General features: G+C 47.9%; 1 protein-coding gene across 1 annotated transcript in view; it reads left to right on the top strand.

Moving 5' to 3' along the window:
* LOC147414656 (RING finger protein 17-like) overlaps window positions 1–15,963 on the top strand; it is a 28,407-nt gene extending 12,444 nt beyond the window's left edge. The window contains 13 exon segments of the mRNA XM_086472021.1: window positions 138–255; window positions 3,136–3,354; window positions 3,995–4,145; window positions 5,277–5,395; window positions 6,162–6,252; window positions 7,202–7,317; window positions 7,646–7,860; window positions 7,863–7,952; window positions 8,911–9,074; window positions 9,891–10,010; window positions 11,067–11,147; window positions 11,841–11,966; window positions 15,787–15,963. Of these exon segments, the coding sequence (XP_086328147.1) occupies window positions 138–255; window positions 3,136–3,354; window positions 3,995–4,145; window positions 5,277–5,395; window positions 6,162–6,252; window positions 7,202–7,317; window positions 7,646–7,860; window positions 7,863–7,952; window positions 8,911–9,074; window positions 9,891–10,010; window positions 11,067–11,147; window positions 11,841–11,966; window positions 15,787–15,963 (1,787 nt within the window).
* The last annotated feature ends 204 nt before the right edge of the window (window positions 15,964–16,167 follow it).

The raw sequence follows: 16,167 nt of genomic DNA, 5'->3' as shown, positions 1-16,167 counted from the left end.
CAGAATCAATTGCTTTATAAACAAAATGTCATTTTACAGAATTCTGTCTTTTATAGTACCATTTGCCTCCAAAGCCGTCAGTAGTCTTTATACTGTCATTGGGTGGCTGTAGTTCTGTTTATATTATTCATTCACAGAAATTTTAGAGGCGAACATCTTGTCTGTTGAACTCGTGGACTCCCCTGCTCCTCCTGGAAGAATCTTTAGTATTAACTGCCAGCTAGTTAAAGAAGACCTGGCGTCCTACATAACGGGGTAAGTACTCTGTGCGTAACGTAAAGTATGTGGAGATACTGAATTTGTGTAGTAAAGTTTCTGGCTTTAATATGTTGCCTCCAGTGACTGTAACTTACCACATTTGTGATAAATTCATGACAAGTCACATTCCTCAGCTGATGTGAGTTACAGAGTGTAACTCTGCAGTTTGGCGTGATCGAGTTCTCCAGCTGAATCTTGACCAACGTCATGTATTGGAATTGTAGTTGATGGAGAAGGTGGAGATGAAATGTCTGCATCGTACTTGTAGTGTGCTTAAGTGCCCAGTCCTCCCAAACTGGTTATCGTGAAGGTTCCCCTTCCCTTGTAGTAAGGAAAGAAATACCCCTTTTGTGTGTTGGACCTGCAGCTGAGGTGAGTCGTCTCTGTGGAAGGTCTGTTGTTGGAGAAGAAGTACTGAGGTAACCAGCTGTGACAGCCACAGACAGAAGGGTTGGGAAGCCTGCTGGGGGAGATGGGGCTGATAAGGAGATGACAGGGCTGCATTTAGTTTGTTGGCTTTTTGGAAGGCTAATCCGTGGGCTGTGTTTGTGAAAAACAGTCATTACTCTCTCGTGAATAACTCTTGAATAGGGATGAGAATAAGAAGATTGCTGTGTAGAAAATTTTGATTCCGAAAGGGAATTTCTGAATTTGCTTTTTTCAGGAGGAAGCAAGTAAGTGGATTTTCGTCTCTCAGCTCAGAAATACGACTAAGTCCTAGGAAGACTTTTCTTTACCGGTCACGCTTTTCAGTCAGGTTTTTGTCAAGTGAAGGAGCTTTATTGAAACCTGAACAGCAGAGTTGTTTTGTCACTGTCACTGGGGTGTTTTATTGTGTGGCAGCTGCAAACAAGCAGCCGTGTGACTTTACTGTAAGTGTCTAAAGTTGGTGGCTTGCCTAATGTGGATTTTTGTGGTCACTCGCTCACTGCCCCCTCCTTGGTTGGACTGGGGAGAAAACAGAAGAAAGAGGAGCAAGAAATCTCATGGGTCAACTTGACAGAAGACAGGGAAGTTGCTTACCGACTACTGTTGTGGGCAAAACAGACTCAATTTACCTTAGTTTATTGCTAATTAGCATAAATCCTTAAAGACTGGTGCAAGCATTGTACCCAAACAGTTACAGCAGCCCCCTCTCCCTTTCCCAGCGCAAGTTTGCTCCAAGCCCCTCTCCTCCCCTGATGCCCCGGCTCCCCTCAGTCCCTTCGGTGAGGCCATGGGCAGGGCAGGGGCTGGGGCCAGGACCAGCCGTTTCTCCCCGCTGCTCCTTCCTCCGTGCTCTTTGCTTCCCGTGCTTCAGCACAGGCCCTCCGCAGGCCTCGGTCCCTTCAGGAGCGTGCCTCTGCCCCCCCAATACCCTCTGCTCTCCTGACCTTGGTTTCTTCTCCCTCTGTTCCCTCTGTTCTGTTCCCTCCTCTCTCTCCCTGGCGTTTCTGCCCTTCAGGAAAGGAGAGGTGCCACCGGCTCCCGTTAGGATTACTCTTCCGTGTTTAAGGTTGTTGTTGGGGGATGCCCAGGCCAGCCCTGAACTGGTAGAAGAGACTCTAAGCGGGAGAGCACAGCTCCGCTGAAGCTGGCTTGCTGGCCAGCAAACCTGAGTCACCTCGCTCTTGCGTTGGGATAGGAAGTAGTCCATGCAGAATTCCGGGGAGCAACCTTGGAGCCTGAAGTTCATTCCAAACAGATGGTTTTTGCTGATGGGTGTGCAGTGATACTGCTGTACTGGAGTTACTAGAGAGGGTGTTGGAGGACTCGTAACGTGTGCTTCACTTGGGAGAGCTCTCTGTGGCACGTTGCCTCTGTCCGTTTCCCAGTTCAGGCTGGTTGGACACACGGCAAGCGTTGCTTGTGAGCTTTGGTGTTCCTTTCTTCCCTGGTTCTACAAGGCGGCTGTTTTACCCGTTGGTTTCCAAACGCCTGCCCCAGGCAGGTTTGCAGAAATAACTGTGGGGCAGTGGGCAGCGGGTGAGTCAAAGCTTCAGGGAATTTCTCTCTGCCAGAGCAGTTTGTTTCCTTCCCGTGAAGGAAGGCATAGACGGGTGGTAGATCTCCGAGAACAGAGCTTCTTCCTGGCGGCCCAGCAGTGCCCACAGTTAAACTCACGCTTGCCGTCTCCTTTGGTCAGCGGTGGTTACCAGAAGCCAGTTCTTTTGTGTTCACAGCTTTTTGTTGGAGCTGCAGTCTCTTACGGCTCTAGCTGGCGCAGCTCACACAGGCTTGTCTTGAGCCGGGCTGTGGCTCAAAGTACCTACCAGCCACCTCTGGGTTGCTGCTGTGCTTTATTCTATCCGGTTCAGGCCATTTAAACAAGTTTTCGTCAAGGTGTTGCATGACCAGACTTCACTCGGGACTCTGCTGAGGACAGTGCTGGCACCGGTTGCGGTGCGTTTGTATGCTCAGGGACCGCTAGAAAGGTAAATGTTTGGCTGACGTTCGTCATCTTCACGTCTGGAAGGAATACTTACACATCTTAGAAGCAGAATGTTGCAGCTTTCACTCGGAGACAACACTGATCTCCCAGAAGCTTGATGTCGGTCATTTGATGTCTTTTAAGCCAGACGCAAATGTGAATGTTCAGCAGCCCGTTTGTGTCAGGCTTGCTTTTCTGCTGGCAGCCTGGACTGTGTAGTGCTGCCATCTCTCAGCAGAACGTGCAAGGATGCCTTCTGAAGGGGAATAAAAGCAAGGTACTCTCCCAAGTGTTTCAGCACTTAGAAATGATTTTGCCTTTTTTTGTCTGCTTTTCTAAGTTACTTGTTCTTCGCTCTTCTCCGCGTTGAGTGATTCCCGTCATGTTGAACTGTTGATTGAGCTCTTTTTTGTGTTGTCTCAAATGGCTTTAAACTTCCCGTTCCAATGACTTTATGCTCTTTACAGGTGCCCTGAAAGTACTGGTGTAAGGCCCAATGAAATATGGGATGTTCCTCTAGAAATTCCTGAAGCCTCGGAAGCTTTAAATCCTAGAGATGTGGAGTCCGTGGACGGAGGAGATTTCAAATCCCTTTCTAAGCAGGAGCTACAAGCGAGAATTAGTCATGTTGTATCTCCCAGTAAAATCTTTCTACAGTGGCTGTCATCAGAAAGGACACTGAAAAGGTACTGAAATCCAAATGAATTTTCTCAAAGCATTCTTAGGACAAACTGGTGAAGTGTAGTTAGAGCAAACTCTGGTGCTGTGGGCTCCCCTGGCTTTGTTGGGGAAAGTCTAGGGCCAGAAGGCAGATTGGCACTATGTTGTGTTTTATTAAATATTTGGGATTCCAAATTAAGCACATGTCGAACTCCTATTTCTGGTCAGTTCTAGTGTAGTAAATGTTGGGGCCTGATAAATGCCACACTGTCCAGAAAGAGATTAAATCTTTCTGCTCTTTCTTTTCTCCTCCACGTTCCCGTGTTAGAAATCTTGCTAAAGAATCCCGGTATCTTGCATTGTAGAGCTTCAGTCAAGTTCGTTCTTTCCAGGTGCTTCTAATAGGCTGTTAGGAAAGTCTGAAGGCCATTTCTAGACATGGTGTATCCATCCGCCTGCCTTTGGCAGGTGTTTAGGTACGGCATGTGTTTGGGAGCTCCACTTCAGGTATTTCTAACGTGTCATGAAGAAAAACAACAATACTGTGTGTCTGTTAAACGGTCACTGAGACTGTCCTGTGTGCTAGTTGGGCAGTGGTGGGCTAAATACCCCTTCATTCGCCGGACAAAACTGGGCCACTAGAAACGTGGTTTCCTTGAATGTTAGTTTGCAGGAGAAGATGGCCACCACCTACAGAGAATCCCAGCCCCAGCCCGTGAAGTGGGAACGTGGCACGCACTGTGCTGTTTACAGCTGTGAGGTGAAACAGTGGCAGAGAGGTCGAGTAAGCAGGACTGTGCCTGACAGCTGTGCAGAGGTAAGCCTCTTGCCGGGGGAGGGTTCGTGCTTTGATTTCTAAAGGTTGTAAGCGTGCGCTGATTGAAATAATGTCAAATCTCTGCTGCTTACTTCTGTGTTAATACAGTCTCATCCAGCCTCCTGCTTTTGTCGAGAGGTCGGGTTCTGTTGTGCGTTGCTGCAGACAAGCTTTCTGTCTGATCAAAGCGCAGGTGCCTGTAGCAGGGGCCCGGCCGTGGCGGAGGGCTCAGGAGGTTGACTGTGCGGGTGTTTACGCGATGCTTTGCACCATGGCAGATTCCCAAGCTGCAGCCTAATGGTTTAGCTTAGATTCCAGCTGCGTGAGCCTGAGGGTCCCAGTAGTTCACGCTTCATCCAAAGTAAACGAGGGAGCCAACTGAAGGGAGAGCAGCACCCCAGCGCCCATGCCGTCCTGCTGTTGCTTGGGCCCTAAACGGGCGGTGACGCCCTGGGCCGAGCAGGGGTAACCTTTTCCCCGGGAGCTTCTCCCACAGGGCGGCTTTAAACAGGCGTGTTGTTGCGCTCATTTGAAAAGAGGGAGGAGCACCAGAAGAGGCATTTTGTGAATAGATAACCACTTGCCTCAAAAGTCAGAGTGGCTTTTTAATCCTGCAGATAATCCAGGGCTGGATTGCCATGGGTTCTCTCCACCCTCATCAGCTGATGCCCGTGGGTGGTGGTAGTTGGGAGCAGCGGTGCGACCTTCTCTACTTGTGGTTTGTGTCGCCTGCTTTCTGAGGCAAAGAGCCCTCGAGCAGCTCTTTAACCACCTCGGAGTGAAAAGCGGGGGGTGGAGAGGAGCTGTTCCGCCGTTCCTGGGTTTACAAACTGAAATGCACCCGCGTAACTGGAGCACAGGAGAAGAACTTTTCTTACTCAAGTCACAGGCCCTGTAAAGTTGTTGGACCCCCTTTGAGCATGTTTGTGTGTGTTTTGTCCTCTCGGCCCGCTGCGGTGGTCACCGGTGTTGTGTGAGGAAGTACTTCAGCACAAAGGCCACTCAGTGAATCCTGGTACTGTTTGTTTGAATTTTGTTCACCTCTTCAGGCATGCTTTGAATTCTGTTCCTTACAGCAAAGAGTGAGAGGGGGGTTTTGTTCTGTTCTGTTGTGTTTCTTATCTGTAACAGGTAATGCTTTATGATTTTGGAGCTGAAAAAACAGTGGATATCAGCTGTCTAAGAAGACTCGAGGAAAATCTGAAGATCATTAGGCCATTGGCAACAGAATGTTCCTTGGCAGATATGAGGTAGCCTTTCCTTATACGGAGTAGCAGTCTTAGACACCTAATAATGCCATAACTTAGTATTTTTCTGTGTTAGCACTGATTATTTGGGATTTGGATGGGCTTTGCTTTTTGAATAAAGAAGAAACGGGATGGCAGCTGTGATTTGCTCTATTAAAAGGGTTTTTTTTTCCGAAGGGTTGAGCTACTTACCAGTAAAGCAGAAACGGGGCTATAGAAAGCAAGAAAGCATACTTATAGGATGAATTCTAAAATAGTGGGCAGATGGTAGAGGTTTTTCTGACTGCACTGAGTGCTTTTTTTCCTTGTCTCAGAGTTTGAGATGAATGTGGTCTCGTGAAAACATGCAGGAGGTCAGAGAACCGGGGTATCGTCCCGTGCCTTTGTTTATGTGCCGTCTGTGCTGTGAAGAAAAAATAATCATGTTTGTAAAACCTGTTCTCTGAATGAATATAAAAAGCCAATTTGCAGATGACATATGGATTTTCCTTTGTTCTGTTCAGACAGGCGTCATCCTTCTGGACCTCCTGATGCTCCTCATTTTGAAGTTTTGGGGTTAGATTTTTGAATTCTTCCTGTCGTGTAGATCCAGAGATGAATAACCATTTCTTTTTCCTGTTGACTGTAATGGAAACTGTCTTTTTTCCCCCTGACAGTTCAGGCAGTTTCAAAAAACATTCAAAAGCCGAGTAAAGGGCAGGGTTTGTGGTTAAGCTCAGGAGATGCCAACTTCTCTTGTACTAAAGGGATCGTAATTGTTCTGTGTCAGACCAGCAGGTGGAAGCCCGCAGTGGACAGCAACAGCATGCGAGTGTTTATCCTCTTACCTAGCTGGGGCACGAGTCAAAGTGATCCTACAGGTTTGTAACCAAACCCAGCAGGATTTGTAAACTTTCTGTCAGGTTGTCTCTTAGTTTTTTATTTCTTTTTTCTGAATGTTGTTACTCTTCAAAAAGTCCTGAATGGAGTTTGCTTAGATGGTGGTGTTTGCTGTGGGGAGAAAGGTGGTGTTTGCTGTGGGGAGAAAGGTGGTGTTTGCTGTGGGGAGAAAGGTGGTGTTTGCTGTGGGGAGAAAGGTGGTGTTTGCTGTGGGGAGAAAGGGGCTTTTTCTGTTTTCTGCTTTACTCTCGTTATTCCCTGGTGCGTTAGAGCAGTTTGGCCCCCGGGGCGGAAAGAACAGAGTCTGAGCTACATTTAGTTACTGAAGAATAATATTTACATCTTTGGGATCACTGGATGCTGACAGCTTTTATGGACAGGTGAGCAAGATGCTCACGTTCTTGAGGAGAACAGTCTCAGCAGCCACTCTATTAGCTTTCAAGTTTGCTCGGAAATGGAAAGAACGAGTCCGATGCTGTACGAGCATCGTTAGTCACTGAGTGCTTGCACCGGTAAAACAAAACGGAATTATTGTGGGGGTTGATGGATTCAGTGTCCGTTGGCAGCTGCCAGCGAGGCTTTACAGTGTGTCTGGAAGTGACAGCACTGGTGAGCACAGGTGGTTACAAGTGGGCTTAAAGCTCCTGCTGGAGGAAAACTGGTGTTTGGCAGCTCATGCAAGTGACAGAGCTGAGGGACTAAGCAAGGGTTTGTGCTGTGATTTGTTTTTTTTTTTTTAAATGACCTGTTTAGAACAGGTGGTAAAACGATGGGAACTGTGACACAGATCAAATGGTTTTTGTCTTCTGATGTGGGCACCAGTTGTTCAACGACGTCTGACTGGCGGCCAGTACCAGTACAATGGAAAACGCCAGTAGTTAGCGGAGCTGCACAGTGTAATATGTTGTCGATCTCTCTCATTTTCTCCAGGAAAGGGATGTGGCTGGTGCATTGCCTGTGAAAATTCTTTGCAAAGATGAAACAGGAGAATTGATTGATATTGCAGAGCAGCTTGTTAAAAAGGGTTTGGCTTTTCAAAACAGGAGGTTTGGATACTTTCCTTTTTATGTTCTTTCTGACTCTCATATTCGCATCGTGATAAGCTAATGAGTAAACCAGAAGTTTGCACTGTCCTCTACAGCACATGTGGCAGCTGAACTCCATCTGCAGTGAACTACTTGGATTATAACGTTCGTAGTTGTACCCAGTGCACGTTTCAGTTCTCTCAGCTGGTAGATGAGATGTTGGGCAGTATTTTAACAAGCATTTGCCATCTTGGTGTGTTTGGGTTTTGACTTCTGTTATTTTGTTCTTTTGCACTTTTCAAGTTCTTTGCCAGTTAATGTGTTGATATGCTTTGATTGAATCTGCTAGAACTCATAAAGCTGGTGTGGCTCGCTCAGTCTCCAAGGAACATCTTAAAGTACATTTAGAGCAAGGGAACACACGACTGGACGGCTGCGGTTCAGAAACGGCACGTGTGAAAACCAGCGCTGCTCTGGAGGACCACATCGCTGTTTCAGAGAGTGAAGAACAGTCGTGTAAAACACGTGTGTCACAGCGTCGTTCAGGAATGGGTGAAATCTATAAACCCCCTTTATACCTGAAGCGAAGACTTTTCAAGCTGTAGTGAGTTGCGTTGGATGCGATGGAACTATTTATATAATACCCAAATCCTCCGGTAAGGTTCCAGAGAAGAAAATACGTTTGTGCCTGTGAATCTGCTGGCTTGGGTGCACCGGAACATGGCAGCTCTGTGTGCTGGTGTGCGCGTCCTGTGCCAGAGCCCGGCTCTGGAAGGTTCCTGCTGGGGAGGATTGCTGTTGGGAGGCGATGAGGCCTTTGGCAGGGGGGGCGAGGGGTGCATGCCCGTGCACCCCCTGCGCTGCAGCGGTGGGGAGAGCTCCGGCAGCTCCCTGGCAGAGGAAACCCTGATCCCCGGAGGAGTTGCCGTGCCCTGACACCCACCCCAACGGGCTCTCCCCTCCTTCCGTCCGCCCCAGAAATCCAGGAGGCCCGAGCGCTTCGACAGGCGGGTTACTCACCTCTTCTCTGGGCAGTCTGGGGTGCAGCAGCGAGTGCTTGGCTTTGGAACACGGAGCTGGTGGTACCTTTTGCCGCTGTTGAGGAAGGTGCAGGCCTAAAGATGCTTGGGAGTTAGCCTGGTTCTCAGCTACTGCTGGACTTTCCCCTTTCCGCGTGAGCTCACTACCCAGTTTCCCGGTTTCCAGAGGGTCGTCCGGACGTGTGTTTGGTGGTGGTTCATGGTGTCCTGCTGCTGTCTCTGGCAATCTGTTGCATTGCTCATGGAGAGGCTCTTGTACTAGTGCTGTCAAGGTGTCGATTGCAAAATTTACAGACCCTCCTTCTCTGAGATGAGAGTCCAGAAATACTAATGGCTTCCCAATTGGAAATGCAGTTTGCTTTTTGTTTTGAGCAGTAGCATGTTTGCATATGCTGGATGTCGAACATACAGATTGTATCAGTGTTGGAAAATATTCTTTGGAGCAGCACGTGTGGTTTCTGTTTATACAGGTCTTCACCTGAATCTGCTGGGGTTTGGTGACTGAAATCATTTGCACTACTATGTTATAGACTGTTTTGAATTGATTTTTTTTTATTCCTCCCCCCACCCCCAGAAACGGCACTAAACCAATTGATGACTGACATACAAAGTAACTTCCAGTGCCTTGGTCTTCTGCAACCCTACTGCTGGGCAAAGGGAGAAGCTTGTGTTGTAAGAGGACCAGATGCCATGTGGTATCGAGGTAGAGTTGTAGGACTCAGCAGTGCCTGTCTCCAGGTAAGTTTGATTATATGGGGGGAGGGGGCATGTGCGTATGAACAGGCGCACGTGTATGTTAAAAAAAAAAAAAAAAAAAAAGGCAAATAATCCAGTCGTCTACCGTCAGTTTATGATCACACCTTTTTTTTCATTCAGCTGACCTGACTTTCCAGATGCTCATTCTGCTTAAAAGTGTGGTAACTGTCCGGATGTTAACGTTTCTGTTAAAGATGAATTCTACGTACCTATCTCAGTTGTCACAATCTTTCCCTTAGTTTTCCTGGTGATGATAAATGTTCTTAAGTAAAAAGCTCCCCTTGATCCCCTGTAAGTAATCCCTTGCAGGTTTTTTCTTCTTTTGCTGTTGTTGTTACCATGTGTGGAACGCTTTGAAAATACTTGGGTTTAGCTTCCCCCCCCCCAGAGAGTCGGGGCTGGCTGTGTGTTTTGAATGCTTTCTGCTGCACAGGTACAGAGCTCCTTTTTCGAATGAGCAGTTAATCCTACCTAAACTCCTGAGTCTGCTTGCCCTCTTTCAACGTAGATTTGCAAGTCTGACTCCAGCCTGGTTCACGCATTCTTTATGTCTTTCACTTCTAAACTGCTGTGGGTTATTGCACAACACGTGGGGTCTCTTGCAAGACAAGTTTGGAAAGTGAACTTCTGACCTGCCATAGCGGTTTTTTAATCCTTTCCTTCATTTCCACCTCATCACATCACCTGCTCTCAGCAGACCGTTATTTTTTCCCCCAGAGAAGTGAATGCTGTCAATGAACGCGTTCTCTGAGTAAACTTTGACTGAATTATTTCAGGAAAGCTTTTCTTTTCCTATAGGTACAGTACATAGACCATGGTTACATGGAGAGGGTTATTCCGTGTCTTCTGTATCCAGCCGCGCTGTATGCTGGTGTTCCTGCGTTTTGCATACCCTGTGAGCTCCACAAGACAGTACCGGTGAGCAACGGTGACTTGGAAGAGGTTTTAGCTGGTAGTTACTCAAACTGGTACGCTGTTGAGTCCCACCAAGGTTGAGGCTAGTTGCTGGCGTGTTTTCTTGCCTGCGAGGATGGGGAGAACAGCTGGAGGATGGTTTCAGCAAGGCAGGCTTTTACCAGGAGCCGCCGGATTGCTTTATGAAGTGACCGTGCTTCAGAAGCAGCTGTCCTTGGAATTAAATCTTTGTGAGAGGGGACGCTGCGGTAGTTGGCAGGATGATACTCAGGAGTGGTAGTTTGTTTTGCAGTAGCAGCGAGAAGAAGGGGGGCCTGGATTTCTTAATGCAGAATAGCCAGAAAATTGTCAGTCTTCAAGTCCTGCAAAAGTTTCTGTCATTCTGCAGGTAGCTGTGAGGGAAACCCTCTGTTACCGCTGCTCAGCTCATGGGAGTGAGTGGTTTAGGGGTTTTGTTAGTCGGTAATTGGTATGTAAACAACGTTCTCGGGTGTCATCACACCTTAGTCCCATTTGAATGGTGCATTTAGTAAAGGTGAATTACTGAAACGACTGGGTCACTTTTGAACTTGTTCTTAAAGAAAACCTTTTTATTGCTGGGAGCAGTTCAACGGATAGATTCAGACAGACAGGCTTATCGGCCTGCGGGTTGGGACGCAGACAGATATTGCAGGGAAACACAGAAGTCTTTAAAGTGTCCTGTGTTTCCTGTTGTCTGTTATCTCCGAGTGTAATTCTGTGTCTTTGGGTTCTGCTTTGGGTGATTGTGCGCACAGACCTTGTTATGCCTGGGGTAAAGGTCAGCCTTGGCAAGCAGCGTCTCTTTCTAAGCCACTTCAACGTCTGAACTGGCTGGTGGGCTTTGTCACACGGAAAGTTTTAGTGTCCCAAAGAGCAGGTAACGTTTAAACTGTTGTAGACAAATCAAACCAGTGATGGGTGTTTTCAACCAAGTTTTTCAATGGTAGTCACCTATTTTCATGCCCCTGTGTTGAGGATGGTGTGGGGCTTAGTGTCAGCGTCTTAACGTGTGGCGATTTTCTTGCTTTCACCCAACAGATCGGCAGTTTTTGGCAGCAAGGTGCAGTGGATTGCCTTCAAGAACTACTTACACATGAGGAGGTTGAAATCCATGTTCAGGTAGCTTAATGTATTCACGGGTGTGGAATGAGGCTTACTTTCTGTTATCTTGCTTTAATTTCCTTTTAACTTGCATCAGGAATAATAGGTGAAGGAGTACAGCAGTAAATGTGTTGCGTAGAAAGATCAAAATCCCAAACTAAAGTTTTCTCCCGTGACTTTACCTTTGTTATAATTTTCAGGCCCGAAATGCGTCCTTTAGAGGTCAAAAATGCTTTATGGTGCTGTTTGTATTCTGTGTTGTCGTTCTGACAAGCAACCTACCTACCACAGCATAAATTCTTGTAAATTCAATTTTAAGTTATTAAAATTGGGCGTAATCGAGTATGGACATGCTTAAATTAATGTATGACACTACAGGGAAACAGATAATCTGTATTGTCTGAAAACCTGCAATTTCAGATAATTTAATTTCTAATGGTATATTGTGGAAGAGAAGGGTTTATCGCTGAGTGAGCGAACGTGGGATGGTGTTTCGGTGTTGGACCGAGTGGTCGGGGCTGCCGTTCCAGGGACGGGCACGTTCCCATTTGTGTCGTTACCTGACGTTAACGACCGCCCTTGGGGGGTTCGTCCTGTTGGCGAATGAGTGGGGCGCACGTAGGACTGACAGGTTGGAACTTCCGGGTCGCTGTTTCTAAAACCTCAGTCACACTGTGCCTGTTCTAATCTTACTTTGTCCTGTCTAAGTAGGAATTACCAGATAACCCGTGGGGCAAATTGTCCGTCAGCCTGTGTTTTGGTGGAACGTCGCTTTCTTCCTTCATGGCACGTCAGAAGTTCTGTGTTGCTGAAGAGGGTCAGGACATAACAAAGCTGGTGAGCTTTTTTGTGTGTGTAGGTGTGTTTCTTGCTGCTGTCCCTCTGACATTAAAAAGACTGCTCAGTTGCTCGTCTCTGCTTCAGAGGATCGTTTTCCCCTTCAGAGGACGCTGCTGTCACTGCTGATGTAATCGTGGCGTGCATGGCAGTGATGCAGTTAGAAGAATCTCTCAGCGTGCGTTAGAACTGAGTAACGGTGAAACCCCAATGGTGAATCAGTCTCTTGTTGCGTTTTGGTAAAGTCAGCACGTGACACGCGACTTTCTGCAAACTGTCTTGAAATGGGATTGTACCCTTAGAACAAAAATGAAATTTGGAAAACAGCCACCAAGCTGCGTAAGGCGGTTGTAAGCAAGGAGCGTTCGGAAAGCCAGGAATGCTCTCCGCAAGGCATGTAGCGTTAAGCAGACCCGATCCAGAAATAAGCGGTTCAGAAGAATGTGTAAGAAAATGAGTGTTGGAGGTGTTCATTTGTGGACCAGAAAAGGAGCAAGGCGTCCAGAGCTCGAGCTGGTTCCGGGAGCCGAGCCTCGGGAACAGCAGAAGGGGGAAGCCTGCAGCTCTGAGAATGTTCAGCCGTGATCAGCTCTGGGTTTAGCTGCAGAGAGGCTCAGCAGCCCTCCATCCTCACAAGCCAGCTGCTACGCTGCGTTGGCTGAAGGATACCGTTACTATGTAAAGTACAGCCATTACCCATGTTATTATTTTATAGTAACTTTACTTCCTTGCTTCACATGCGTGTTTTCGGGTAGGTAACCTGGTAAGGACTGTGGTCTGTTCTGGGAGTGTTGTCGTGCTGTTAACAGTGGTAATGAGCTGCTTATGCAGAGCCCGCTACACCGGTGTCTTGCTTCAGAGTGTGTTCCTGTCTGCGAGATGCGCTTCTGCTGAGCTGACAGGCGAGTTCAGGAGCTGGTCTTTGTTACCGTAGCACCATCCCAGCTTAGTCATTAGCCAGGAGATTCCCTGGCAGGCAGTAGGGTGTTGGAGAGCACCCCAGAACCCCAGGCGTGGTGAGCTCACGGCAGCGAGTCTCGTTCTGGGTGAACGTGTGCACGTGAACGTGTCTTCGTGTGCATACGCGTAGGTGCAGGTGCTGCCTTGTGCTCCTAGATTCAGGCCTGGGGGACTGTGACCTTGCTTCATTTGACAGACGAGTTTTTAATCTCTTTGTTCTGAGCTGAGGTTTAACTAACCGTCATTTCTAGAATTACTTTTTCTACAGCAGTTGACGACAAACCCTTTCCAAGCGTCTGAGCCAAAATAAGTCCCCAGTTCCTCCTACGGCCTGTTTTTGTATTTAACCGCGCTGCCTGTCAGCCCCTCCGTAGGGAGGTACTTGAGGTCTGCAGGTTTTAAGCTCATGATCTGAGCGAGCCCTTGGCCAGCCTGGTCCCTTGTAATCTGCCCCTGGAAATGGCAATGCTGGCTTTTGGAACAGTCCGTCAGCTCGGGTCGGAGGAGAGCTGCGCTTCAAACTGCTGTTGACACCCTGGGCACGTTCATTCAGTGAGCCCCTGCCTTCTGAATGACAGCCAAGGCCGTGCTGAACAGACTTGACGCACAGCCGTTTGTGATGGGACTGACTTGTAGTCGTCTGAGCGCTTCCAGCCTCACCAGGAGCTGTTCAGCCACCAGCCGTTCTAGGAGGGACCAGCGTCTCCTCAGGCAGAGGGAGAACCCTTTAGGCAGAAGCAGCAGCGTGCGAAGGGCCGGTTCCTTCTCCTCTGATTCCACGTGGGCTTCCACGGTAGGAGAGCAGATGCTGCAGTTGGTGTTGCAGCACTGCCGGCAGCGTTGCAGATCCCAGCCCTGGGACTGCGAGGTGGTTGGGCCCTGCGGCTTGCAGGAAGGCTTATTCCTCCTGTCCCTGTTCCCCACTTTTACACAGGCAGTTAATTCCCTCTGGAACCGGTGATCTGTACGACTGAAAGACCTGCCCGATCCCCTGAGCTGTTGTTTCCTTGTTAGAAATTTATCAGGCCAGGCCTGGATGAAGGACGGGGCTGTCACATGACTGTGGCCGTATGCTGAAGGCCAGCTGTGTGGGTCGTGGGTCCCGCCATCTGTGACACCAAGAAGACCTGTTCTGTGGCTGATGTTCGCAACAAGTCCAGTGGAAAGGCGTTCTGCAAACACCTGGGTAGAAAGCCCTTTCTGCTTTCCTTTTGTCAACAGGAGAGGGAAGTCTACGGTACCCTGTCCGTGTCGGGGAAGTACAGAATCTGAGACTTGCCGGACTGTCACTTCGATCTTCCTCACCCTAAAGACGTCTTTAATGCCTCAGCCTACTGGCTGGGCTCATGTAGGCTGCTCAAGGCCAAAGCTTTGCGTGTGGTGAAGGAGGTACGAGGTGACACGCTGCCCTGCAGCCTGCCCTTTGCTTTCTTTGGATTGAATTCCTCGTGCTGAAAAGCGCTCCTGTGTTGCCTTATTAAGTGTGCAGTGTTAGGTGATGTGTGAATTATCTATTAAACATTCAGGGGTTTGGCTGTGGCTTCAAAGATGCATTAAGGAATGTGAGGCCTTTTCAGGTGTTTCAAGAACAGGCACAAAGGCGGAAAGGCAGAGGGACAGCCGTTTGAAACGGGTAGCTCCTTGAGAGGTCTTGGCAGGACACCTTTTTAGGGTCAGTGTTTGCAACTGGGCTGTCCACGCCCCGGTGTGGCAGATCTGGCAGTAAGCACCCTGCTGGCAGCGAGGAAGGGCTGGTAACACAACAGCAGAGCTGCGAGGGCAGTTTTTCTTTCAAAGACGCGCACGAGAGGTGACCAAGGTGCCCGGCTGGGCGATGTGCAGTGCTCTGTTGGGAACAAGCAGGAATTTCAGAGGAATCTTCAGAGCCAGGTGCAGTCAGGTGGCCCGTCACAATATTCCTGGTGGTTTGGCAGAAATCTGGCACTTTGTGTGTGTCTGTGATCTAGTTAGATGTCCTTTCTTTACCGGTATTTATCAAGATGGGTTTGTTGGGTTTTTTAAGCTGTTTTATTTTGCAGTTATCGGTATCTGATTGCTTCCACTTTTTGTTTTGGGCAGAATGAAAACTGTTCAAGTAGATGTGTGAAAAATAAAATTATTTCAGAGAAATTGTGCCTTTTGTTACGTATGACATTAAAGTACGAGAGAGGACAGGAGCTGTACCCCGGAGCTATGGTCCAGCTGAGCTATGTGCTATCCATCCTTACTTTAAAGGCATAATGGAATGTGCCAAGGTTGATTTTGTCCTGAGCCAAGTGAGCGCACGGCACGTAGAGCTGAACCTGTACAATATGAGGGTCTAGAAGACGACAGACCGGAGCGTGCTGTGCTGCCCAGACAATGGGTATCTGTACCCTGCAAAGTCTGTGATCTGTTTTGAACGTGGGATGATGCTGGCGGCTAAGGAGTCAAATTATCCTTTGCCTTTCTCGTAAGGGATAGCTTGCTCTGGCAAACTGCAGTAGCCTTGGGCACGGCATTCGGGTTAATCCGTGCAGGTAAATTGCTGTTATCTTTGTTTTTCTTTCTAAATATTTTCTCTCTTTAAAGGGAATGCCATATTCAGTGCACTTTTGAATTAACAGCAGCCAAGTTAGCAAGTCAGTGTGTTAGGACCATTTCAAAGATAGATGCTTTCTATTTTAAAAGTGTTAATTAACTAGTTCTCTTCTGTTATCTTTTAGCTTAAGTTTTTGTTGGAAATGTTGATTAATATCTTTTTCGTCAAAGACATGCTGGTTACATTCTCAGATAACTCCTTTGTGCCAGGAATCATACCAAAGCTAGTTTCCATTTTGTTACTAAACATGATGCCTGACCAAAACCTCTCGTGGTCTAGGAGCTACTCGAAGAAGACATTCCTGGTTTGCCTTCGTACCTGTTGCCACCGCTACCTGGTCCAGGAGATCCCTTTCCTGTCAGAGTCACCCACGTGGTGTCCCCTGAGGAGGTACGTTTTGTGAACATCTTGGATCTGTTGCAGTCAGGAAATGTTGCAGTCCCGCCCTGCTGGTGAAAAGGGCGGGACAGCTAACAGTTTTAGGTGATAGAAAACAGTGGGTAAGGTGGCAAAAGGCTGCTGAGTTGTTGATGCAGATGGTTGTGCACTGCAGCTGTCTGCATGAACTCTTGCTTGAAATACCCTCTTCAGTGAGGGCGGAGAAATACTGACCGTTTCCCTGAAAAGGTAACTTTAAGAATTACAGTACTGCAGTCTGGT

Source organism: Leptosomus discolor, chromosome 12 (assembly GCF_034619465.1).
Source record: "Leptosomus discolor isolate bLepDis1 chromosome 12, bLepDis1.hap2, whole genome shotgun sequence".
Lineage (NCBI taxonomy): Eukaryota > Metazoa > Chordata > Aves > Leptosomiformes > Leptosomidae > Leptosomus > Leptosomus discolor.
This window is presented reverse-complemented; position numbering and strand designations above follow the sequence as displayed.